Source organism: Scatophagus argus, chromosome 10 (assembly GCF_020382885.2).
Source record: "Scatophagus argus isolate fScaArg1 chromosome 10, fScaArg1.pri, whole genome shotgun sequence".
Taxonomy (NCBI): domain Eukaryota; kingdom Metazoa; phylum Chordata; class Actinopteri; family Scatophagidae; genus Scatophagus; species Scatophagus argus.
In genome coordinates, this window is record NC_058502.1 from 9,795,631 (window position 1) to 9,823,046 (window position 27,416).

General features: G+C 40.5%; 1 protein-coding gene across 1 annotated transcript; it reads right to left on the bottom strand.

The window, feature by feature from the left end:
- Positions 1 to 764: 764 nt before the first annotated feature.
- pcsk2 (proprotein convertase subtilisin/kexin type 2) lies at positions 765 to 27,416 on the bottom strand. The gene is made up of 12 exons (XM_046402735.1): positions 26,887 to 27,416; positions 24,922 to 25,026; positions 19,611 to 19,724; positions 19,019 to 19,127; positions 18,230 to 18,267; positions 13,697 to 13,773; positions 12,605 to 12,693; positions 11,820 to 11,995; positions 8,933 to 9,148; positions 7,196 to 7,296; positions 5,629 to 5,856; positions 765 to 1,699 (listed from the first exon to the last, which is right to left on the bottom strand). The coding sequence occupies exons 1-12, from the start codon at positions 27,067 to 27,069 to the stop codon at positions 1,210 to 1,212; spliced, it is 1,926 nt and encodes a 641-aa protein (XP_046258691.1). The 5' UTR covers positions 27,070 to 27,416; the 3' UTR covers positions 765 to 1,209.

Below are 27,416 nucleotides of genomic sequence, written 5' to 3' on the forward strand. Positions count from 1 at the left end.
AGTTTCTGTTGAAAACTTGCCGTCTTTAATTGCCATTGTCATTCTCTGCCACTAATTAATCTATTTTAGTATTTCATGTAAAAAAATCCGATCAGGTGGATTTTGGAGTCTTTTCTCATTTAACAAAAACATGTTTCTATAAAGTGAGCAGTACCTTGACATAAGTAGCTCATTAGCTCAATTTCCCTTTATTGGAAACATGAAGAAAGGTTGAAACTGGTAGATTGCTGGGCCACCAGGATGCTGCTTGCGTTCCTTTTCTCAGGGTATATTTTTTAAGATGGAGAAAATTTACCCTACATTCTCTGTCTTTCATCATTATCAAATTCTTTCTTTGTCTCATTCCATCCATCCATCCATCCATCCTTCCATCCATCCTTCCATCCATCCATCCATTTTCTATACCGCTTATCCGTCAGGGTTGCGGGGGAGTTGGAGATTATCCCAGGTGACCACGGGCCAGAGGCGGGTTCATCCTGGACTGGTCGCCAGTCAATCGCAGTCTCTGTCTCATTCCCTATCAATATTTTAGGCATTCAAATGTCAGAACTGATATGCTACTTTTACTAAGTATGTTCTGTAGTGTGTTGTAAATCACTCAAGTGCTTTAATAAACAGCTGAATAGATTTATTATAGTTTCCGTCAAAGATAATGAAATATGAACGGAGGACCACAGGCTGCAAAATTAATCACACATTTCCTTTCTGGTTTATATAAACAGTGTGTGTCACATAAAAATATAAACAGAAAGAAGTATCACTGCTCTGTTTGCGAGATATTAAACTTTAAGTAGAATGACACAGAAAATCATTTACAGTCACAAACTGTACAACATTTGGCCGAAGATAGGTGCAGGGCAGTTAAAGCAAGAGCATGAAAGAGTGGATTATATTTGATTTATATACAGTTCTGTAGAGTGTAAAAATTCAGTTGATATATTTTACTTTCTCTATGTAGAACCGATTATTAAAGGTTACACTTTTATCACGATCATGGATTACAAGAAACATTCATCGAAGGTTTGGGGGCTAATTGAAACACTTGATAACAAAAAGCAGAGTGGAGAGGAGAAGAGAGGTAGACAAAAGGGAGGATAACAAGAAAGTGAGAAGAACTGAGGAGATGCAGTGGGACGTAGAGAAGGATAGAGCGCAGAGAGGGAGAGAGACAAGAGAACGTGAAAAAGCTGGCAACATGCAAATGAGATCTTAGTTGTTTTTACTCAGCAAGCTCTTCAGACTTCTCTCTACAGCCTCATCCAGCTCCTCCTCCAGCTCCTCCTTTTTGGACATTGCAAGTTTGGACTGATAATCACGCACTATCTGGTCTATATAAGGGGCACTTTGTGTTCCATGTAGCATGAGAGTCCACTCCTTTAGGACTCCGCGCTGTGGCTCTTCGCTCTGAAAGCCCACCTCCAGGACCCAAGTCCCACGTGGGTCCTCGCCCCAGGTGTGGGTGGTCATGAAGGGCCACTTGTCGAAGCCCACCTTGGAGTCATCATCGCGGGGTCTTCGGCTGAGCAGGATGGACTTTGTGCCCATGGGTGAGGTCATGTTGATATTAAGGTCACCACGGCGACTGGCGTTGACGGTGACCACCGCCTGAACGTGCTCCAAGTAGCGGACAAAGTTGTCTTTGCCCTGGCAGGCTTCCGTGTTAATTGCCAACACCAACCTGTTGCCAGATTGTATTTTACTGGAGAGGGAGAAACATGTTGAATAAGTTAAAACTGTGTTTCAGAGAGAAAGAGAGAAGCCAAAAAGTCCAAAAGTAAAGAGAGGAATATGGACAGAAAATGTCACCACAATTAGGGCATCCCTTTCTGACTGAGAGAGCAGATGAAAGAGCTATTTCTGCCTTTCGGTCTACTCACAGCACAACCATCGCTTTTGTCCTTTGAATGCTCCAGTAAATACAGTATTTGACCTGTTTTTCCTATAGAAGCATCCAGCCTTGAGAGGGAATCCTCTTTTTCAACCCATATACACATCAGCAGTGATGATTGTCATGCCCACTTATTTTACCATGTAGTTTATTCCTATTGGGGGAAATAAAATGCTCTGTTAGTTGGTCTACAATGCATGGCTATCTTTTTAAAATCATTAATTCATCTAACAATAAATCAATAATTCAAGTTGTAAAAGTGCTTTTGAAACATGAATAAATCTCATAGCAAGTTCTCAGAGCCAAAGCTGAAAGATTCAAAATGCATCCAACAGGCCAAAACAGATATAAAACAGAAAGAAACAGCAAAACTGTCATACCTGAGTATCTGGAAAAAGTAACACTTTTCTTTGATAATATATCAACTGCAAACAGCAATTTCACCATATATAGCAAAAGCTTGCAATATGCAATAATTTCTGTTTGATGGATTTATACAATCCTGCTGTAGAATAGCGTTTATTATACAACAAACTGTAAATTTTGACCATTTGTCAATAGACTATACTGTGTAACACATCAAATACTGGAGCATGTCTGAACTGTAGCTCCCTTTCAGATTTTTCTTCTTCTTTTTTAACAGTAGACTTGCTCAGTACAGAGTGTAAACCCTGACTGGTCTTGGTATTGTTGTTGCTTTGTGGTTGAAAAGACATACTGCTGTCCCCATCTCTTTGGGTGATGGAAAGAAAGAGTGAGAACACAGCAGGGCAGGGGTGGTGGCCAAAGGCTATGAGGAGGCTTAATAACATTATTAGAGGCTGAGGCTGCACCTCCGGGGGTGGGAAATCTTAGAGTGGCAACAGGGACAAGACACAGAAAGTGAGTGAGAGAGACATGTGGAACAGCATTCAGTTTGAAAAATGATTAGTAGAGCATTATGCTGAGCACAGTGAGGATGCAGCGGGAGCACGGCTGATAAAGCGAATTACTATTCCCAGAAAAATAGAACAATTCACAGTGGGGTGGTTCACGGTGAGTTACACCCTACGACGCATGTTGAGAAATTTGACATAGCAAAATATTAATGAGTTCTTCCCAATAACAACATGACTCTACATATGAGACGACTTTAAAGTCTTCAAACTTGCAATTCACTGCCCTTTTCTTCCTCCAATTATTATTATAAAAGTGTAATCATTGTTCATATTTAATTAAAACTATGAGTTTATTAGTATGTATGACTGAGAATATACCTAAATATAACTAAATCTGGGCGTGAATATGTTCACTTGTCACTTTTCACCCCCAAAATGACTTTTCATGCAGCAGGTACACGGCTCCCATCAGATAATGTGCCAGAGTAATTACAGCAGTCAGTCACAGAGCAGGGAGAGGGATGCCACGGAAGGGCAGGACCAGCGGAGATTAAAAACAACCCAACCGCACAGTGGGGCACTATGTGCCAGTTCCTCTGATAATGAGAAGTTCTCTTCCAGCTGAGTAAGCCTCAGCCAGCCAGAGCAGCTATCAGATCAATCCTGAGCAGTGTGTTTGCGAGCATGGCTATGTTGGTGTTTACTGCTTTTCTCTGGTGACACACTATCATCAGAGGTGGGCTTGTTGTAATTATATCTCTACCACAATAGAGGCAGCAGAAGCCCTGCGGTGCTGCTGTGGAAACAGTGAACTGATGAAAAATATGACACAAGCAGCGGCGCAGCTTTTAACACACATCTCAAAATAGCTTAAAAAAAGGGAGTATTTCTCCCTCATACATACACCTTTGCAAGCACTTAGTCTTTCAAATATATGACATATTTCCATGTCAGGGAACATCTAAAGTCAGAACCATGATGCAGAAGAAGGCAAGACCTCTCCACCATTTGCATGTGATGTCTTCAGGGATTCAGTAAAAGCCCTATGACTCTTAAGGGATGCTCCTTTTTTAACTGGCTGTGCTCTCCAAAGAGGCACACACATAGGTACACATTGACACCATGTCATCGTGACTGCATTGTCTGTGAAGCCCTGATTGGAGGTGTTGATGGTGCCAAAAAAATGCATGTACGCATCTTATTCAGTCTCCTTTCTTGTCTTTACCCACACACTGACACTTTAACAATGCATGTGAAAACTCAGGGTCAGCTCACACACATCTGCACACATGAAAACCTCCACCTGAAATCCCTTCCTGGCTGTCAGTTAGTCTAAGTGACAGTGTTTCAAGTACACGCCATGCTAGGACCTACGTGGTGCCCTAATTGGAGTGAAAAAGAGGGCTTACCAGAGGAAACCACCAGGTATCGCACACTGCTGAGCTCAAAGACCTCAGAATATGATAGATGGATAGATAGCGCAGCCCCTGTGAGGCGAACAGGGGCAGGGACATCAGGGAAAGAAAGGCAGAGTAAATGAAAGGGTGGCAGGGAAGGTAGTTGGAAGCCCAGAGGAGAAAGTGAAAGCAAGCCTGTAGATGGAAGAGATGCAGGGAAGACGACAGGCTAATGCAAAGGAGATACTACTTAACGCAGCGAGGACAAGATGATAAGATCTTAACTACAGCTGCATCTATGAAAGATGAGGGCAGAGACTGAAGGTCTTTGTGTCTGATATGTTTTTTCCCGCAAGTTCAGTTACCTAATTGAAAGTTCTTATAGTTACTTCTACACTGTCCTCAGATAATTTGAATTTATAAAATGCAACCACAAGGCACAAGATGTCTCCTACTTCCAGTTGGTGATTAGTTTATTTTTTACTTTAGTTTATTTCCCAATGTGAGCACAGACACTAGTGAATGACCATAGGAATATTACAGGCAGCAGTGTGTCTCTGTGTCTACTTTTAACTTAGAGGTGATGCTGTTCCATAGAGTATATAGGCTACAGTATAGTATAGGACTGAGTATTTATAGTATGTAGTTCAGAGAATAGTCTGGATCCAAGCTGAAAGGGAAAGAAAGGTGTGACCGAAAAAAAGAGTCAGTGCTTTGGATTTATCAATGCAAAGCGAATGGAAAGGAGGGGGTGGCAAGATAACAAGGGGGTGGTATCCCCCTCACTACCATAACTACCATGAGATTAGCCACCATAAGCTAAAAGTCACAACACACTGGGTAAAGGTGTTGCAGCAAAACTATTGATCATGTTAAAATGAGCAGTGATGTTTATTTATGCATTTATTTTTATATATATATGTATTCAAATATCAATGTGTAACACTCAAAAGTTGCATCTCGTTTAAAAGTTAGCACAGAGAAACTCTGCAGACACACGTCCAAGTGAAGTCTTTTCTCATTTGTCCTTTTAACCAAGAGGGTTCTTCAACTTTCACTTTCAATCAAAACAAGACAACACAAGATGTTTGTTAGGGGTGTTTCCCATAGTGCGTCATACAGAAATCCAACTCAGATGTCAGAGGAGTAATGCATTAAGCAACGATCAGCTGTCAGGATATTTGTCTCTATATCAGTCGTTACAAATCTTCAGGACCATCAGACAGACTGAGCAGCTAATCTAAATATTACAGGGTTATGAAGTGGACACTCCCATCGCAGATGGTTTATTGAATTAGGCCTCACTGGGATTACCCAGTAATTAGATGAGTGTGTCTCTTGTGCTCAGCAGTGATTTCCTTCCAACATCTTGGTAGGAACATTTTGACATTATAGAGTGTGTGGATGTAATGTATGGCTTGTGACTTGTATAAAAAATAAAAATAAAAGTTGAAATGTGACTCACTGGGTCTCCTGAATGGATCCGGCTACGCAGTGGAAACGCTCAGGCACTGTTTTCCATTCCTTGGCCATTTTCACCATACCCCCAGCATCCAGCACACCATAGCCAAACAGGTGGTTGAACTCAAGACCCACGCCATTCCTCCTCCACTGGTGGACCTCATCATGGAGCTGGTTCCTCTTGGAGGTCAGAACTGACAGGTGCTGCATGTCTCTCCATGTCAGGTCAGGACTGGGGCGGAAAAACAGTCACCAGTATGCATGGGACAGAAGAAGGGCATAAAGGAAGGGAAGGGTGATGCAGGAGGGACAATACTGTAGGTTAGAAATTGCAAGCAGGCTAGCAAGAAACAATCAAGAATTTAAAGATTAGCAGAAATAATAAAACATTTCTTATTGATGGCTGTTTAATTACATGCTCTCAATTATCTAAACATCATAGTGTCTGTATGTTGAGGCAGATGGCTGCCTTTGTTTGTGTCTCCCTTCGTTATCATGGCTGTGTGTAGTGACAGCTTTGCTCTGACTGACTCACTGACTCCTGCCGTCGCATGATTCAAGTGTGTTTGGGCAGTAAAAAGGCTGTGCACTTGTCCTAACAGTCTCGTGGGTTATTTGCCGCCGGACAGGGTGAGCATCCGCTCCTCCCAACAGCAACATCATTATTGTGTTTGCAAAGCAAACAGTGTTTCTTTACTCAGCTCCACTAGTTGGTGTGAGTTAATGGCAGGAGAATCTTGTCAGCCTTTAATGTGAGAAATGAAGCATCTGAGGGGAAGGAAAGGCTCTCCTCTGGGATCTGAGAAGCAGTAATTCTCCAGATTTTAGATTTGTCATACTTGTTTAATTACGTGTGGGTGGGTTTACTTAAGCGGCATATGTTTTCAGTTATTTTCTGATCCGCAAGGAACAAGCTGTTCTAAATTCACAGGGATTGTAAGTGAAGATTCTAAGTTGCACCACAGTGTTAAAGTGACGATAATAGAAGCTTTAGACTACATGACATGTTCATCAAGTTGAGATAATCAAATAGTGTGTGTTTCACCATTAAGCATGGAGGAAGTGGAGTAATAAATGAAACATAATCGCTGAGCCCATCTTAACAGTACAGAAACTGTATTTTTTAGCTTTGTACTGAGATATAAAGAGTACTGATCCAAATATGATTTGTGTCCTTGGCACAAGGTACATGCAGTTGGCACTTTAGGGACGACAGGCAGAGAGTGAGACAATTAGAATAAAGCATGTGAGAATGGAGACTGACAGAGGAAGCGAAAGGCATCTGTGCAATGTAAAAGCCCAAGGTTGTACTTTGAAAGAATAGCAGCTCATAAGTAAGTAGCATAAAGAAACAGGGTTCTTTCAAATCAAAGAATTTTCCAAATCTAATGGTTGAAAATGTGCATTTTAAAATTATACCATTTGACCAGCACTTTAATCAGTAGAGAGGAATCATACAATGTAATGTTTGTAATACCTGATAATACATAATTACGTTTTATACAGACAGGCCATCTTAATAAATAATCACCGTTATTGCAGGTGTGTGCAATGGGCAGCAAAGTGCATACTTAGCCTCAAGAGCCAGCGCAAAGACGCCAGCTGCCTCTGGAGCTGCTGCTGATGTTCCAGAGTGACGCAGTGTGCAGTTTCCATACAGGTCTGTGGTGGCCTGAATCAACCAAATGACAGGACACAAAGAACAAAAATGCAATTTTATCAGAAATGACAGGGGTACTGAAGAGACCGAACAATTTATCCCAAAGTAATATAACACTGTTGACTGGTACAGTTCATTTGACCATTGACATTGATACTGTATGAAATAATAATTTCCAAATAGGCACCACATTGCAAAATAGAAGTGTAATTATTAATTTTTAATTAATAATTTATTCCATCCACTATTTATTTTTGAACCAAGAGGTGAGAGTTCTGTGCAAAAAGTTACTGTTGTGCAGGTAGGAGTTAGTGACAAATAGCAAGCTCTCTGGAGAGAGTCATAAGAGCCACTGGAGTCATTAAAGATGCTCCCCTTCTTTAGTGACTATAAAGAAGTCACTAAAGAAGGGACTCTTCATCCAAAAAACATAGAAATAGAAATAGAAAACTTTTATTGTCATTGTACAACAACAGACATGCTGTAGGCACAACGAAATTGCAGACTACCCTGTCTTCAACAAAAAGTACAAATATTGTACATAACCCTTTTGATTAGTTCCAAAACTACTAACTCAGACATTCAATACACTATTTTCTGGGAAAGCATTTTCAGTTTAAGTTTATGTCCGAAATCAAGTCCAATCATTTCACTTTATAATTAGCTGAACAAAGAGAGAAAAGGATCAATAAGAGTGCAGAGTGTGCATTGGCTGAACTGTTATATAAACACATCAGCTTATTCATCGAATGAGCATTTAATTATTTAATTTGGAGCTTAATTAGAAATGATAACAGATTGACTGAAATTAGAGGGGAAACCCTAGGGAAGATCTGTGGCTCTGTCAACAGCCAAAGGTGATTTGCATAATCACAAACACAAACACTGCTGCCTTTGTGCACTGGGAAATTCTTTTTGCACAAAAACATGGCATAGAATGCCGGTCTACGTTTTCTATGAGAGCATGCGAAGATATAAGAATGTTAACATTTAACCTTCGTATTCAGAAAATTGTTCACAATAAAAGGAATTACACATCATCTGTTGTGTCTTGGCTGTCTGTCATTTTAAAGGTGGTGTGCTCTCTTGGTCTGTTTGAGTCTGATGACTCACCCACTTCTGTTTCTAGGGATCACCTGCTGGTGACACAGTTCTCCAGGTAAATGCTCAGATACCCGTGAGCCAGACTTACAGTTATAGCCATTTGTGCATGCTAGTCACTAGACTCACTTTGGTCCCTCACTTGTTCATTTTGTTTCTTCTCTTTCCACTCATGCAGAAAAGCTAAAAATAAAGTCTTCACTAAAAAAATATTTCCTGATAATAAGAACTAAGACAGAATAAGGACCATAAGTCAATTCCAGTAAAGTAATCAGAAAAGGGCTATTCCTAAACCTAAGCCTCCATTTTTCAGCTTTTCAGGTTTGACCTTGGTCTCATCCAATCTCCTGAAAGGCTTAGGAATACACTGATTGCCTGGTAAACTGAAACAAAGCCATCTACAGTTCAGTCTATGAATGAGGACACAACAAATATTAAGCCATGTTTGGATGCTAAAAGTGCAAATATCTTCTGAAATAAACAACCTCAGGTGCTGTGGATTTCCTTTTCATTCACGTGGAAATTGGATGTACTCAAACACACTCACAACGCCAGCCTCTGGGTTCCTCTTGCGTCCGTTGCTGAACGTGGATGCCAGGGTGGAGGAGCAGCTTTCATCGTACAGGGCGGTGCGTCCGTCATTGATGGCTGAGTTAATGGAGATTGTCCACATGCTGGAGGCATAACCATCGCAGTTGCAGTCATCATAGCTACCACCATCTCCTGACGCCCACACGTAGATGCTACCTTTTCCACCGCGACCCTAAACCAACATAATCATCATCATGAAGCAAAGTGAAAATATGTCCTGTCTGCTTATTACTAGTGTGATATACGGTACATGAATTGAGAAATGGGATTTTTTTGTCTTTACTGAAACTATAAAGCTTCTGTGTGTGTCAGTTTACTGATTATGTACGTAATCTACCTCCAGATGATCAAAGAACAAATCAGACTGGGCAACTGAAAACATTCAAAAATGCTACAGGGAAAAAAAGTTGAGGTCTCACAGACATGTGATTTAGGAAACAATCAATGAAATCCTTACCCGTACATGCAAAGTTAAACTCCAGCGCTTCAATCACTTTAAAAGCTCCCAGTGCAAAAACAGAACTTCAGAGCACACATCCCAAAGAGTTCGAAGAGGTCCCCTGCCCACTAGTATAAAAATTAATCTCTTTGCAGTGTTAAACAGATAAGAGCAAAAGATAGTCTGCTTTTAATTATCACTATTTTATGCAAGCATTCTGTGACACCAACCAGCTTGTTATTTTGTCATAAATAACATGATATAACTTCTCTTTGTCTTGTGCATAACCACTGACTTTTTGATAATTGGTTTATAAACAAAATAGTAATTATTAATGTAAAAATATCATTAAAATACTGTAAGGTCAAAGTAAATTTAAATAACATGTGATGGTTGTGATTCTGTTAGCTTGGCTTTCTCAGATTGTGTGCAAAGCTGGCAAGAAAAACAGACTTTGTTGACAGTCTTTCATCTTTAAGCACTTAACTGATGCACAGTAATATAACAGAGCCTTCAGTATCTGAGAAAGCTAACGTATGTGTTAGGGTATGTTCAGTGAAATTTTAAAATCTATGTAGAGAGAACAGGCAACAAATAGAGATGCACAAAAATATGCGGTCCTGTCTCTCACTTTTACCATAAGCTTAACTTGATGCAGCATTCTGAATATATCAAAGGTGTTTACCTGTTTTTGCAATGGAGCATAATACCTTCTGCAGATTCAAACACACAGTAAATGTCATCTTTGTTGCTGATGGAGCGCCTTGCAACATGAAACAACTGACTGCGGCTCCATGCAGAGAGCCTCCTCTCCACCAAATGCTGCACCTGTTTCCACAAAAGGCCGACCGTTTTCCCACAGAACAAAGGATCAAGTGGAGGAGGAGTGGCACGTCCTTCCCTTTGCAATGCTTATTTATGCCTCTCTCTATCTGAATTGCAAAGACAGGTTTGAACATTGTTGAGCTCACCTATGAGCTTCAGTCCTGCTGCCTTCTACCTCCTGCACAAAGTGCTTTAATTTTGCACAGCACATCGTGTTGTTTCTTTTTTCCATTACCAGTGGCCATTTGCCAAACCACACAGTCATGTTTAAGATGCCGACTCGAAGCTACTGTTCCTGACTCAATTGTTCATATAACACAATGTGCCTCTTAATTTAAATTGTTTCAATTTTTTTCATGTTCAGCCTACACAGCAGCATATATAAGCGATCATTACAATCTAAAAGGCAGATCGCAGAGTGGCTGCTTGATTAGTTGTGTTTACATGATCAGAGATTACAGTCAGCTTTGCTCCTACTCAGCTACCCCGCCTGAGAAGGGGGTCATTTAAGAGGAACCCACACCTGCCTGCACACGGTGAATGATGATTAATCAACCAAGTAATTGGCAGTGGCGCTGTTAGCATGGCAACTCTCTGTATGTGTGTATGTCCAACAGTGCTGTCCTGAAACCAGAGGGCTGATGTTTAAGCGCCCATTGGCAGGCCTTGGAGAGTTTTCACCTTGCTAAAGCGTCCTTGAGCAAGACCAGAATATCTAATCAGCTCGAGAAGCCCTGAAACTCCTCTCTGACTTTTAGGGGCACTATGGTTAATTAATAAGAAAGTATTTTTGTGTGGCTGAAAGTAGTGTCACACATTAAGGATCCGATGATGGATTGACTAACTGATTACAGTGGAGTAGTGGTTTACTGTCCAATGGGGCAATTTAGTTAACAGCCAAGCAAAAGGAACAAACCAGACTGAGTCTACAAACATCTTAGTGCTCTGTACTAAGATCTCATGCATGTTAAAATACTCACAACGACAATGTTATCCTGAATTTAACCAGGATATAGTGTGAAATAACCAAAAGTTAGCTTGCGAATAGCTGCTAATCCACGTACAACACAAAGTACAGCTGAAGCTGACTGATTGATTAGAAATTGAAATTTAGAGGAAGTCCCGGATGCCTAGTGTCAGTAGGACTTTTCCTGTTGGGACCATTAAAGGAGATGTTTCAGAGGATAAATGAAAACTTTAATTGATCTGCTGGTAACAGTAAACTGCAATGTCTGTAAAAACATTTTTGACAAGTGCCAATACTTGTTGAAATATTTACTTCAGTCTGGACTGCCATCCCTGGTGCAGTGCAGAGACAGCAGTATGAAGAAGCCAGAAACCAGGGAATAGCCCCATCCCATCTGCAGCACTTAACAGGCCACGTTACATATTTCTAAAGAGCTACTAGAATAGAAGACCTTTAATGCACATTAGTGCCAACTCAACAGAAGTAAAATCTCTTCCCAGGTGGAAGCAAATTAAACTCACTTAAACTGTAAAAACTGACTTCATACACTGGGCAATAGTTACTCTTTTGCAGATTATTATGAAACCCCTGGCTGGGGTCATTTTGCCTTACCTTGTTGACGCCATCAGCCATAGCCTGCAGCGTGAGCTCTCGAGGTCCATCCACTGTTTTGCCATCGTCGGTTGGTCCCCAGCTGGCACTGTAGATGTCAACAACCTGGGGCATGTGGCTGATGGAGGATGCTTCAATGATGTCAGTCATAAAGGGCTGGTCCAACATCCTGATACCTGAAAGAGCAACATCTTCATGTGGATGTGATATTAAAATCCTGGCTACAATTGGATTACTGTATTGTTGCCTCTACTGCAACACAATGTGTTTAGGCAGCACATAGGTGATTTATAAAGCCTGTTTTAGCTGGTTACGTCCACAATATCTGTGTCAAGACAGTAAAGCAATGCTTATTTCTAGAATCTAAACCTTTAACAACACAAAGAAAGTGATGTCAGCTTCATAACAGCACACAAATAAAGCAACCAACACTCATGTTCTTATTTCTACCGAGTTATCCCCAAAGTAAATTTCAAGAGAAATTACAAATTAATGGTCTTTTGTCACTATGTGGATTCTGACTGACCTCTGCCGCAAGTAGGAGTAATTCCATGAGGAGGGATACTCCATTTAAATGTGCTTTAACAACAAACCATGCAACACCATTCATCCACAATTGCTTGTATTTCATTAACGCTGCCTATACAGTATTTCCCTCAGGGTGAATCAGCCTTATCAGTCCTTTCATCATATCATTATCAGAACGATTGTGGTTTGCTTACATCACTGTCTGCTCATTATTATTCCTCTCACTGTCCAAACTGCAGCTTTAACATGACACACACCTGCCACCTTGGAGTTGTAGGCGACTCCCACACCGCAGATGTTGTTGTTGGCTGCTGCAGACACCTCTCCAGCACATCGTGTGCCGTGACTGGTGACAGCAAAAAGCAGAGAATATTTTTAAGAGGATTTGCATGAATTTGCATGAATTTATGAAGGATATATTGTGGGTTAAGTTTGAGATAATAGTTCCCAGATTAGATGTACCTGGTTATTGTTTTTGTTGACTGCCAAGAATGAGGCAGTTGTTGATAGTAAAGGTTTAGCATTTTCGGCAGCTGTAAATCAATTAAAATTTGCATAAACACTATGATTCCCTGACCTGAAGAACATTAGCTCCTAGAGAGGCAACAAGATTTTTCCATCCATTTACTCATGCTTGGTCTGAATCTGGCTGAATATGTTTGCACATATCAGTGTTTTGTGTGCACCATGTGATGTGTGTCGATCTCTCCATCCCTCCGCTCCCCACAGGGACACTGCAGAGAGTCAACCCCTCTCTCCCAGCATGCTTTGCTACAGACAGGCAGCTATTTATAACAACCAGCTGATTAGCCAGCGAGTTGTGCCCGACAGTCAGCAACTGCTACACTGGCAAACCCAAATACTCCCTCCTCACTCCCACACACAGACAGACAGACACTCACACACACACACACACACTGATACATCTGAGCAGATGGAGGCACGGTGGAGGAGGAGAGGCAGAGAAAGAATATATTCCTCTTTGTTCCTCTCCACGACGTGTTGCAGTGGCAGTGGATCACCCAGTATGATAGGGAGATGGAGGGGGCAGATAAGACTGTATCAGACAGAAGGTCGCCACTGTGAACACTGCAACCCTGAAAAGAGACTTTTGTGCTAGACCTCCTTTATCTACTTTATCTCCTCCAAGAGAGCTGGTGAAAATAGGCATTATGTCTTCTATTATGTTGTGTTGAACAACAGCTCTGTTTATACTGCACCATTATGTCTTATGTGGAGAGAAAATCAATAGAGGAGCTGCCAGACTTCAGGGAGAGTACACATGTGTGCACACACAGACACACTGAGTATGTGTATATATAAACAGGGGTTGGCTGGGTGAGCTTTACCTGTTGAACCAGTCGTCTGTGTAGCGTGGAAATGGAAACGGGTCATTGCTGCTGAAGTCATAGCTGGCATCGGCATTCTGAAAGGACCAAATGGATGCATTTACAAAAACAACAACATCCAGGCAGAAAAACAAAGGAGAGTAGGCAGAGAGGATGATTTCATGGTGAAGTGCTGACCTTATCATTGCCTGCTCGGTCATCTGGATGCACCAGTGGGGGAGCAATTTTGAGGTTTTTCCCAAACAATGTCAAATTCTGATAGCTATAGTTTATTACACACGTCTAGTTATTTTTAACAAAGTTTAATGCAATAGTTTGACATTTTAGGAAATGTGCTACTTCTGCAAGGAGTTGGATGGAAAGATCAAAACCACTCTTACATCTGTAAAGTAAAAACTATACTGAAACTACCTCCTGTTTTTAGCTTAGCTTAAAGATTGCAAGCAGCTAGCCTGGCTCTGTCCAAGTTAACAAAATGTCTCTAAAGCTTACTGATTAACGCATTACTGAAGATTATGTTTGTTCAATCCATGTAAAAAAAAGAAAAAAAAGGCAGGCATATTATGCTCCGTAAAACTACAACTCTTTTTTTCCCATTTCAGTTACTGTACAAATTAAACACATAACTTAGCACACACATATTTAGCATGAGTTTTAGAGGTTCAGTTTTTGTTGAAACTGTCTTAGAGAAGTTAACAGAAAAAACTCTGGTCCAAATCTAACTGCAAATCTTTATTCTGCAACCATATTGTAATAATGTGTAGTCACTGCAGGGATTTCAAGCTGAGAAAATAATGGCCCAGAATTTAATTCCATATGGCCAAAAGTAATAGGATCAGAACAGCAGCAGCGGAAAAGCAGAAGAAAAAAGATGCAGGAAACACATCTGCCAGAGAGACATTAATACGGCCAACATAATTATAAGAAGAACCATGTCTGAGGGACACACAAACACAACATGCACACACAAAGTAAGTTTTAACAGATACCCTTGGTATTTTTTGCTTATTGCTCCTTCTGTAACACACTTCCAATGGTCTTTCAGCATACTGTATTGTGCTGTGATCTCTCCTTTACCTGTCACTCGTGTCACGTGTATCTGCTTTTGCTCTGTGTGCCCAGTAACAGGTGCTTTGTGCAGTCATGAGTATGGAGAAGCCACAGCCGTGTTCATTAGCCACAAAGCCAAACACATCATATCAATCTTGGGACTGTTTTCACGCTTTGGCCTGACAGGTTGCTGGCTCACATTTAGAGGAGGAGACTCAGTAAGCGACAAAGAAAAAGCAAAACGGCAAAAGCTTCCTGACCCAATGGCGAAACACTGTAATTATCGCAATACAGAGCAGAGGAAAGTAGAAATGCTTAGGGTATCTGGGGTTGCATGCTGAAGTAGAGGGAGGTTCACACCTCTGTAATTGTGTTGTTAAAAAAGGGTTAAATGCCATTTAAACTATTTCTCTAATTACTAATTGCTTTTCTTTCTTCTTCTCTCTTTGTATTTGTCTCTGTAACAGACACATCATGCCTATTCAAGTTTCTTTTTCCAAACATGTGGAAATGAAATTTAGCTTAATTTGAGAAATATTAGCATTATTTGCTTGGTAGAATAGCTGCATGACATTCCGGCCCTTTAAGATATGTAGATGTCAAATGAATAAAAAAATATATTAAATACATAAAATACCTTTATCAGGTGGCACAACATCTGAAGGGAAGCTGGTAAGAATTGTGAAAAGTCTGCCAATTGGCTTAAAAATTGTGTTTGTTATTTACAGCAGAACGTTTGTGATGAGAGAACAGGTCAAACCAAAAACAGGTTCACATCAGCAGTGTGTGTGTGTGTGTGTGTGTGTGTGTGTGTGTTTTCATTAAATGGAGCGAAAGGGGCTGGTAGTAAATGACACAGGGGCATGTTCATGAATCATTTGCTGTTCTTCTCAGGCTCATATCTTCTGCTATCAATCAGACTCTGTACTTCCTCTGGTGTCCTGTGAGCAACCAGGGTCAGAATAATGGATTGTGCCCAGTTTCAGCCACCTCACCTTTCCCCGGCAACCCTTGTCTGTTCATACACACATTGAGCGAATGGTACTTGAGAGAGCAATGACTCAAAGCTGCTATAGTGGAGGCCAGTATGTCTGCAAATTTTAATTTACCAACAGATATTTCTGATAGTATTTCTAGACTTTTGCTTAAATGGGATTTTGAACCCGCGTATGAACTTGAAATAGGTGCATTTTTGCTTTCATACTTTTACTTTTAAGTCCAAAATGAAGCCTGTTATTTTGTTTTGATTTGTTCCTGACATATATTGAAAATGATGAGGACTGGGCACAGACAAAACATCCTGATGTATCTCTCTTGGTGCTATTTATCATGCTATCATGGCTGATAACCTAATGTACACTGTAGGAGAGCTGATGAAGGATTGCTGTATAATGTGACCTTCCTTGAAAGTCGTTCATGAGTTGCTTTAAAGCGTAAGTATGAAAGAAACACAAAGGCAATACAACAAAGGTTACACTGAATACTGTCTGTGTAGAGCTCTACTCTTGATGAAATGTTTGTGACCATCATCTTAAGCCATTTACGTCACAGTGCATGAAGATTACGCAGAAACATAAATCTCTCGGGATCCGTTCAGGATAATTTTATGGAACCACACCTTCATTCGTTGTTGCTTTTGCTCCCTCTCTCTTTCTCTCTCCCTCTGTGTGTCTCATACCAATTCAAACAAAAGCAATATGGTTATACGACATCATAACATCTGTACACCCAGCACTGACTGGGAGAGTCACTATTTTCACAAAAGTCTCTTTGGTAAGACAGAAAGCAATAATCCATTGATCAAGTGCAGCTGTAATGCAAAGGTCCTCTAAGCACTGGAGTAGCCAAACACAATACCACACTGACATAGTGACATATAGATAGGTGCTAGCAAGAATGAAGATAGTTGTAACTGTACACTCACAGCCGCAGTGCAGGAATGAGATCAAAATCAATATCATAACTGTCTTGTGTAAGAAATCCTGCCAGATTTTCCTCTTTTTTTAAGTCATATAAGTTATGTTCACCACGACTGTCATCTGATATCAAACACAGTTAAAGGAGGAAATAAACAAAACAATATACCTGCTATCATATAACTCAGTAGTATAATATCAGAATCTGAATAAATGCATTTATTTATGTGACCATCACTTATGGTACTACTGGCATTTGCAGATAAATGTACCATGAAATTAAGGTAAGAAATTTCTCATCTCAGGACACAGACAATCTCACAATTAATTCGCCATATCAAAATGTATCTTATCAACTGTTATAGTGTGATCATCACAACAAATGGGAAATCTTGAACAACAAGAGGCAAAAAACCCAAGCCAACCTGATATTTGCTTGTCCAATGCAGACCTAGACATGCACACAAAGATCCACAACCACACAATAAATGTGAGTCTAAATGAAAAATGTGATCAACCCAAAATGACATTTTATTATTTTTTCATTCGACTAATAATACGAAGTTTTTGTTAGTCTGCGGAACACCATGACGACGGTGACAAGACCAGCTTATATACACAATGTCTTCCTTTCTAGCTCGCGCTCACACAAACACACACTTTAAATCTCTGCTCAGCATGATCCATCAATCCAGTGGAGTGTGCTCGCGCATCACCCTGGCTGAGGCTGAGTGTTATTTTTGGGCCAAGACTCGTCTCTGTTCGCAGGCAAGAAACATGTAAAGGCAGGCAAACATAGTGATACGTGTACATACACATGCACACAGTCAACAAAAAAATAAACAGACACACACTTGCATAGGCCGCATTTAAAATGATTACACAGTGTGCAGAAAAGCAAAACAGAGAGCACACTGTATCTCTCTGCAACAACATATTAACAAATAGGTAAGATAAGTGCGCAAAATGCAGGCATTTCTTAACAACGTTCTTGTTTGAAAAGCTTGGACATAACTGAAAAAGGGGGTCTTTGGAGGCCCACAAAGCAGCATGACTCACTTTTTCATAACACCTCAGTTTCTCCAAAAGATTTGCATTTGCACATCCTTGGATTTGAGATGATGGCATACTGCAGTCGCATTGATGGAACTGCAAACTTAACAGTCAAAGCAAACTGAGTCTTCTACATTTCCTTGTTCTATTTAGCAATCCTTCTTGTCCTTTAAGGTTTTATCAGTATTCTGGAGATAGAGCATCACATTATGCAGCGCCAACTACCCTGGCATTATCTCTGCTTGTGACAGATCGGCCTGCCATTGTGTCCGCAACAGTGCAGTGTGCATTAACATTAAACAGCTTGGCTGGCCGTCTGCCTGTCTCTGTGTCCTCCAGGAATACAAGGAGACTCAGCAGCCATGAAGGCAACTTGGAAAGCACCTGTCACTGCCAATGGCACACCACAGAAAGCCAGTGAAATCCACCATCGGATCCCCTGCTTCAGGTAACAAAAGCAGTTGAAAGAAATTAAGGAAAGTATAAAATTCAGTAACATAACGGAAATACTCACATAATTTGACGCCAGGTCTGGATGTAGATAGTCAATGCCTGAAATGTGATTTGATATTAATCAGTGATATAATTAAGCGTGAGGGGCAGTGATTTGCAGAAAACAGCCTGACCTCAAGCATCTGACTGCTATTACACCACAGTTTCATATTATTTCTGATAATTCTGATGAAAACAAACAAAAAGCAACACGTGGAATAGTGTTGAAATGATTTGTTAATTCATTTAAGACTAGAAAATGTAATGATTTCCTACTTTTCTCAGGTTTTATCATGAAGAGCTTTGGGTTTTAAACTATCACTTGTCACTTGCTATCATGTGTCTGTTTATTTTTAAGAGTACTTTACTTATTTACTTAACTAAAGTCTATATTGTCATACTGTATTTGTGCATGTTTAGTTACTACCTATGTACACACCTTATTTCTACACTATAATCCCACTAACTTCACTGCCACAAGTTTCTCTTATGCAAAATTAACTATCTGCATTGAACCAACCATTTTTAAAATGTCTGTCAAGGAAGGAAGTAGCCAATGAACACTCTGACATTCACATCCCTGTCATATCTGGTTACAAATCAGTGCACAATGGCATGTAGTTTTTGAAAAAAACGTATATTATATAGTATAATATGATAATTGTTGTGGTGCGTCACCTTATGAGAACAAATTTTTATGCCCAGTTTCAATTTTTAAATTTAGTAAATCAGCGTGATTAATGTTTGCAGGTATCACTAAGTGTTTACAGACAGCACTAAAAGGTGACAAACAACAGCCCTTTATGCTCACCATCGTCCATGATTGCGATGGTTACTCCTTTGCCCGTGTAACCCAGTTGCCAGGCTTCAGCCACATTAAGATCCAGCCCAGGGGTCCCGTCTGCCTGGCCTGTGTTTATCTAATCACTCAGACAACAGACAATATGAACAACATCCATGAGTCACGGCACCCAGGTGAGCCACCATTAGAAAACCAGTCAACATGGAGGATGTGTGTTTCTGTGTGTGTGTGTGTGTAGGAGGAAGCAGCTCGGGATACTGACTGCTTGGGGGTGGGAGAGTGAAGGTGAGGAGAAGGGGAAGTAAATGTCAGTGATATGGCACATTCAATTGATGCGGCAGATGAATGACGGCAAGCTTGCCGTAGGATAAAAGTCACGGTTGCCAGTTAGCGTAAACAAGAGGGGAGGAAACTAGGCGGCATGAATGCAGTGATGAGCTGGCATGGGCAGTATTGGCCAGGCTAATTAAAGAATAAATAACAATGTTGATTCAGGAAGTAGTGGGGAATATGCCTGACCTCTGAGTAATTAAGGTGGAAGAATGTGGGTTGGTCGTAAAGGTCAGGCGGCATGCAGACAGCTGCTTGGCTGATTACTCACCAGATACCACTGTTTTGTGAACAAAGGGTCACTCATGTTGACTTCAATATCATTGATATTTCTGTAGCCTCGTTTCTGACGATCAAAACCCTCCTGCTCAAAGACATTCTTCACCTGCGGACGAAAGCAAAGGAAATACCAGGTCACGGTCAGTCTTAAGTCAGCAACGATTTCACAGAACATTTGATGAAAGGATCGTACAAAGAGCAAAATGAAATACTGGTGCACAACAAGTGTCTGTGCTGGAACACAAAACTAGAAATAGGATTTCTCATGATGAGTGATATGTAGGCGTGTGCTGCTCTCTGCACTGGAAATCAGCAAACCCAGCTGTGCTCTACTGTATCATGACAAAACAGAACATAATGTAAATGAAATGGGCTCTTATTTTTCTCCTAATCAGATGAGCTGCAGCTGGAGCCAAGGCTCCCAAACTCACCTGCCACACAAGAGACAGAGATTTTTTTTTTTTAATCCCCTGCTTGGTATATTTTCAACAAAAAGCCACAGCAATTACTTGCACAAATACACCAGTGTTTCTTTTGAATCATCAACGACTCTTGGGCGGATGAACAGCTGTGTTTTGGATTGCAAATGCTCACTGAAAGCTGCCACAATTTATCAAGCAGATAACATAGGACAGAGCACATAAATGATGGGGATAGATGTCTTAGATAAAATTCAGGGACTATTAGTTGATGGCTGTCATCACAATGATTGTATGTCTTTGACAATGATGTTGTATTTTCATTTCTGCTGCATTTAGAGCTCAAGCCAGAAAGCATAACACTCCTCCAGTATTTCACTGCCTTCATCTCTGTCAGTAGCTGTGAGGACGACACTGAGGTTTCTGTCAGGTTACATCAAACAGCCACCTTCACACATTTGGAAACACTGAAGCGGTTAAGGAGAGGTAAAGGAAGGATGAGTCTTTTAATCTACTGGAGACTGGCAATAACTAAAGTAAGCTTGAAGTGAAGCTCTCAATTTGACATTTATTATCAAGAATCCTGCTTGTCACCAAGGTCTCCGGGAAAATGATTTCATTTGAAAGGTTTGGATCCCTTTCTGTCTCTCTGTATCTTTATGTGTTTTAAGGTGTACTGGAAGTACAAGAAACATCTCATCGGTTTCCTTCTATTTTATGCCTATATTAAAGACGAAAATAAAATGATGTGATGTTTACCGTTTCAAGGCTGCATTTTGAAAATGGGCCCCAGCGACTAAATGTTCCTCTTGTGCTTACCCTTAGCAAATTCACCATAGTGTGACCGAGAGAAACAGGCATTGTCTGATGTGTTTGCCATCACAGATAAGAGAGCAGAGCAGCACTTAAGATGGCCTTTTCAAAAGGCCAAAGCGCATTCATCCAGATCTCTCTTTTACGGCATACTCTAAGCAATCGGGAGGCACACACGCTGTAAATCAATGAGTCAATAAGTCCGTTAAATGACAAGTCAGTCGGGAAAAAAATGAAATCATTATATTTGCATATTTATCGTTTGCCTTGGATGTTTTTGAAACTTTTTTTTTCTTTTTGAATTGGCCTCATGTTACATTTGTGACATAATTTCATTCCCATTTAGAGGGAAATGACCAGCATTTTCTGCATCATCCTTGCATTTCCCCCCCTTCTCGCCATCCATCATCAATTTATTCCATCCCTTGGCAGGAGAGCTGGTATTTCCCTTGAGATGGCATGTCATTCTGCCCACTCACAACATCAAACAGTAACCATGCACCGCCACATCTCTCTCTGCCTTTGCCCACTGCCTGCTCACAACGCTTCAGTTCACTTCAAATCAAAGAGCTGTGCTGCCTTGCTCCTTTCTCTTTGTCCTCATTTCCCTCCTGGCTTTCCCAGGCTTGTGTCTTTCAGGATCAAGAGATGCTGCTCATTCACAAAGATTTATTCTGTTTTACTTATCCTTAACACCTTCTTCCTAGTATGCCAAGTATGTAAAAAGCATTGGAGGATGGAATCATGGATGGATGGATGGATGGATGGATCGGGTGAAAGTGCAGATGTGTGGATGAATGTGTCTCATTTGAAAATAAATGTTGATGTAAAAGGAAAAGAGAAGATGAGGTAGTAAGCGGGAGTAAGCACAGAAAAGATGCAGGGGAATACAAGGAGGAAAAAGCGGGTGAATCAGAAGTGGGTCAACATGCTTCTCTAACAGAGTCCAACAAAGAACAGGACTTCTAGGACACTAAGAAATATATACAGTACACTCCACAGTACATTCAGTGCTGTTACTCAGTTCTAAATGTTTTAAGTATGTTAAATGAGTGTGTAATGACTCCTTTAAACATAAGAAAAAAAACTATCGCAAAACACATCACTCTTTCTTTAACCTTTAAAAGTAGGGCTGGTAATATATTTTAAAAGAATTTTTTGATTCAGTATTTATTGATTATATATTAACATTCTGACAGCTGTCATTATTTCATTTCCACTTGAAAATCTCTGCAACTATCAACCCCTGAAACATTTTTTTGCATGTATTTTTCTTCATAAATATCCTTTCTTTTGGATGGAACTGTGTAAACCTGATCTATGTCAACCGCACTATCTTGAAAGAAGGGAAGAACACACTTCAGAATGATAAACAGGCAACATTAAATCAGACTAGCTGACCCCATCCATTCCAGAGATGCACAGAAATCAATAACTGCAGTGTCGCATATGAGCATGTCAAGCATCTGATTAAAACCCAGCATCTGGAACGTAGACCCGCCCATGTCCTCGCTGTCTCACTTCCATTAGCTGTAATAGTTTGGCGGAGTGGTTCGTATTTATTTTCATTAGCACCTCTCACAACCACAATTAGACAGGTTAGCTGATTGTCTGCAGCAGGACCTCCACTTTCATCGCCTCCAGTGGTGGACTGAGATAAACAGGCAGAGCTCGGCACACAGATAAACATTCAATCTTTGTGTTTTATGTTATGAAGGAGAGTTGAAACAGTTTGTCCAGTGGTTGGCTGGTTCCACCTTCTCAAATGTGAGAATTTGCTGCATTTCCCTGTCTTATTAGCGTCATCTTTAAGGTTGGACTTTTGCTCAGAAAGAAAAAAAAAGTGATTAGAGTTATCACCTTGAACTGTGGCAAATTGTGATGGACATTTGTTAATATTTTCTGACCTTGTAGACCAAATGATTTACAGTTAATTGAGTCCAGAGTGTGTGTGAGATTGTTGATTGCACCTGACTGAACATCGCTTTTTACAGGAAAAATCTGGTAATATCCAACATATTTGAATCTTTCCAGAAAATAATTCTGTTGTGTTCACACCAAACATGAATCAATTTTTCATGTGGCACAGTTATATACAAAGTCAATGCAAAGTGTATTTGCATGGGTTTGATATTAAATATTTAAGTTGAGGACGAAAGGTACACGTTTGCAATCATGTTGCGTGGGAAGGACGTGCATTACAAAGAAGGCTTGCTTATGTAACTCCTCAGCTGATCTTATATGAACTATTTTAATTCATAATGACACCGAGATATTACAAGCAAGTCTCCAGATTTTCACCACGGCATGCAGCTTTTGTTCGCCACTCTGAGCTTTTTTACAACCAAAAACTGTGCTTAAACTTTTAAAATTTCTCACAGAAATCATACATTTCACCTGTTTTGTTGTAAATATGATCTGTGCATCATCTGTGGACAGCAGTATAATAATAAAGATAATTATCTTTAATGATATTACCAAAAACAGGCTGACAGCCATTCTGTAGCAGCAAGCCCTCTGGGTAATTGATAAATAATAAGAACACCAATGACAATACATTTTCACTCTGTCTAACACCTGATGGGCTGGCAAAAGCCTCTGATTTAATACTGTTAAATAAATACAAATGTTTTGATAAAACAGACATTTCTTTTTAAATCAATATAAGTCAGCAATGTGTTTCAGTAAAAAGATACGCTCAGTGGTGGAGTAACTTCTAAATCCTACCTGAGTTCCCCATAGGATAAAATTATCCTCACAGAGCTTGCATAACCTTGCATTCAGTACATTTGTGAACAGTTTGCCGCAAGAAGCGTGACGCCTCTGCAGTTGCTAGAGTCCTCGCTGTCACCTTTCCTCTTATATATTGGCACAATTAAACCAAATACCCAATCTTCAGGGATAAAACCAGAGTCAAGAATCTTGTTAAACAAAAAGCATGGAGCACTTTTAACATAATCATATACTCGTTCAAGACTCGGTCTACTCCTGCTGCTTCCTGTGGCCATTGCGAAAGAGAGTTTGCTCTCAATGGCCTTTTCTGTTCAAATGAACTTAATGTTGCTTTTCCTTGTTTTAGCTTTAGAATATGCTGGTGAGTTTCTAGTTAAGCAAAGAGGCTACCGTCAAAAAGCAAAGCAGGGCAGAGCTTATTCCTTTACCACAGCCATTCCAGTCAAGCTTTGGGTTTTTCCATTTGACAAACATCTTTTTTGCATCTCAAATGAACATGTGTTGACATTTCTCCTTGGCTTACTTGAAGAATCTGCATCCCATATTTGTGCAGTCAAATTTATGAAAGTTAGCCAAGACTGAGTCCATTTCAGCTTTGAAAGTTGGCCTTACATGTGTATGCATGGCTTTCTCCTGGCCATCTCCTCTCATGATCATGATCACGCTCTCCCATAGTCTCCCTTCATGTTTGTTTATTTGTATTATTAAGATTCCCATTACCTTTGCATAGCCACAGCTATTCTTCTGCGTGACAGAGGTTTTGTGCATTCATGCTGTCTTTGCCCTCAGCCTCAAAACTCTGCTGGAACTCTGTTTTTAGTCATTAATGATGATGATGATGAACTGTTTCAGATTTTTGAAAAATTCTGCTGCAAAAAAGTTGAACTGCAAGTTCAGACCAGCCTGTGCCGTCCTGTCATTCATTGTTTGGTCATAATGGCACCATGATCTTGCAGTTGTACCTACAACTACAATGTGCCACTTTGTGAATCAAGAATACTATGCTATAATATCATAAGACTGTGACGCTGTCTTCTCATTGCGGTAAGTTCTGCATTCCTCCGGTGGCCTTTGATGTCCTTCCCAGGTGTTTACTCTGTATAAATTTAGTGTTTTCTGTATGATAAATATTGCATTTTGACTTTTGCAACCTAAATGCATCCTGCTTTCTTACTCCAGTGTTAAAGAACTGATTTTGTACTGTATTCTACATTGACACTGGCCTCAAAATATCCATTGTCAAGCAAAGTGAATAAGATCCCGTGCTTCTCCAGGCACATGCATGCAGAAAACAGCCGGTATGCTTTTCTCAGTGCGCATCTTGCACTGTATGCTTACCCTGCGGTCTTTTTGGAGCCGTTGTCTGCTGCGGGCACTACGTTTGCTTCGCCTCTTTGAAGTGTCCTGAGGATAGAAGTGAAAAAGCCCCTCTCCAAAGGGAAGCTGGGGAGAAAAAGAAAAGAAAAGAAAGAGGAAAATGCTTCAGGAAGAGAAGGAGGGATAAAAATTAGGACAATTACAAAGGCCACAATCAGAAGACATGTGAATGAAAAATACAGAAACACAATAGATGATAAAATGGCGGAGAAAGACAGCAGGTCAACCTTCAGGTTGGAACAATGGCCCTGATTCCCTGGGTTTCACTGAAGGTCTATTTTAAGGCACTGGAGGACAGTGCTGGAATCAACCATAATAAATCCGAAGGGCAGGCAAATGAGATGCATCCAGAGCTTTCCCTCTGGCAACCGTGTGCAGATTAAAGACCCCCTTATGCTTTAGCAACAGCCAGGGTGCAGGTCAATCCTTAAAATAAATACTTTCAGATGCGCCTGTCAGACCTAATGTGAAAATGGGATTTCATATTCAAGGATTATTTTTTTATCTTCCACTGCTCTTTAATTCTACTGTCATTTGCCAAAACAAATACATGAAAGCTTGTGTATATGATGGAAATAAGAGAAAATCAAATGCAGACAGTGAACTTCCGCTAAATGCTCTTTTAGCAAATCAGGATTAACTGGCCGATCAGAGATCTTCCCTTTGAGCTGACATTTGTATGTGTGTACCAATTCTGTGTTCCAGTCTTGTTAATTAAGTAACAATAGAAGATAATTCAAACGACACAGACATTGTTTAATAGTGCGTATCCCATTAAGACAAATATAGCTGCCGATTACATAACCTGGGAGGCAGGGAGGGAGAAGATGGGGGGGTGATCTAGTGCCTACAAGAAAAAGAACTAGCACTCACCGAACTGCTGCACAACCACCACACAGATATCACATTGTGATGAGTTACAGATTGGATTTGTGTTGTGTGTGTGTTTTTTTTTTTATTACAGAATTAAAATAAAGAGGAAAATCCTCATTCAGAGCACCCCTCTCTTCACTGCTACGCTTCACTAGCTAAGGCTCCAGCCAATTTCACCCACACATTTATTTTGACATGTGACAAGGCACACACACTGTCAGGGAATTATTTTCCATTGGTCCGCCATAAAAGACTTGTTATGTCTTTTCACCTTTTGACATGTTGTGATGCATGCTGCATCAAGCTGTTTAGTAAGACATGGTGCCTCAGGTGACTAAAATACTATGTCTGCAGGAAAGGCCATGTATGTCACGATATGCAACATGAATGCAATACGTATAATGAGATAAGAAAAGGTGCGTTTGTTTTTTTATAGAAATGTTGGATTGACCCTTTGTACAAACCAGGTAACAAACAAGGTTTTTCTCATCCATTAATGGAATTTAGTGACTAAACATATAAAGATGGAATTCCTCATATTTTCAAGGCTGAGACCACAACTTCATGTAATCAATGAGAGACTGCCAGTGTATTGAATTGTGCTATATTTTATTTTACTTTTCTTTATTATTAAGATCATATTTCATTAAAAAGAAGTGTCTTTTGCTTTATAATACACTAAAATTGGATGTGTCTGGGCATATAAATGAATCTGGCCTTGGCAGCTTTGCATCCTCAGGGGCCATAGGCCAATGGGCAACCTCCTAAACAGGGCCGGCATTTTAGTGGGAATGACGTCATGAAATTAAGCAAAAGTGTAATGAAGTCAGACCAAAAGAAAACCTTGGGAAGCTTCTCGGTGTCTTCTGTTTCTGTTGCTAAACACACTTACGTGTGACTATTTTTGAAGGGAGACGTTGCAAAATAGGTTTATGCTTTAGTATAGTTAATCTATGCAATTGCCCATAACAAATCATCTATTAAAGTTTCGTTTTCTCAAGAGGGAAACATAAACAATAGCTTTTAGAGACAAATTAATTGGAGCATCCCTACCTTTCGGGCACTCTGGAACCCATGTTGTGTTGCAAGTTGGTGCGCTTCATCCTGTGCGTCCTCATGCAACTGAACAAGGAGATGGTCCGTTAAGACTCCTTCTGCAGCCTGCGTCGCAAGCAGCAGCGCGTTCAGCAGCACTATAAATCCCACGGCTGTCCCATGGCGGGGAGATCCACGCATCGTGCCTGGCTTGTGTCAATCCGCCTGTCTGCCTGCCCGTCGGAGTGAAAAATCAGTGTGCGGGATGCTCCTCGCTACAGATGAGAGGAGGAGGAGGAGGAGGAAGATTAGGAGGATGTAAAAGGGTCGAGTCAAAGCTTTTGCGGACGCATCTCCTCGTCGTCAACTGATGAGACCACTGGAAGTTGTAATTCAGCGAGGTGCTGCCGCTCGCGCTGGGTGGCTCGAGTCGGGAGGTTCAGTGTTGTGTGAAGCCAAACCTGCATCCTCAGCTTTCTATCTCTCCCCCTCCTTCTCCTCCTCCTCCTCCTCTCATCCGTAATTCATTTACCTTACTCGCTCGGGTA

Coding starts and splice junctions, on each gene's coding strand:
- pcsk2 (XM_046402735.1), bottom strand. CDS start 27,069: ATGCGTGGATCTCCCCGCCATGGGACAGCCGTGGGATTTATAGTGCTG. Junction 12,694..13,696: donor ACAGACGACTGGTTCAACAG/GTAAAGCTCACC, acceptor TGCTGTCACCAG/TCACGGCACACGATGTGCTG. Junction 5,857..7,195: donor GCGCTGGCTCTTGAGGCTAA/GTATGCACTTTG, acceptor TTTCCGCCCCAG/TCCTGACCTGACATGGAGAG.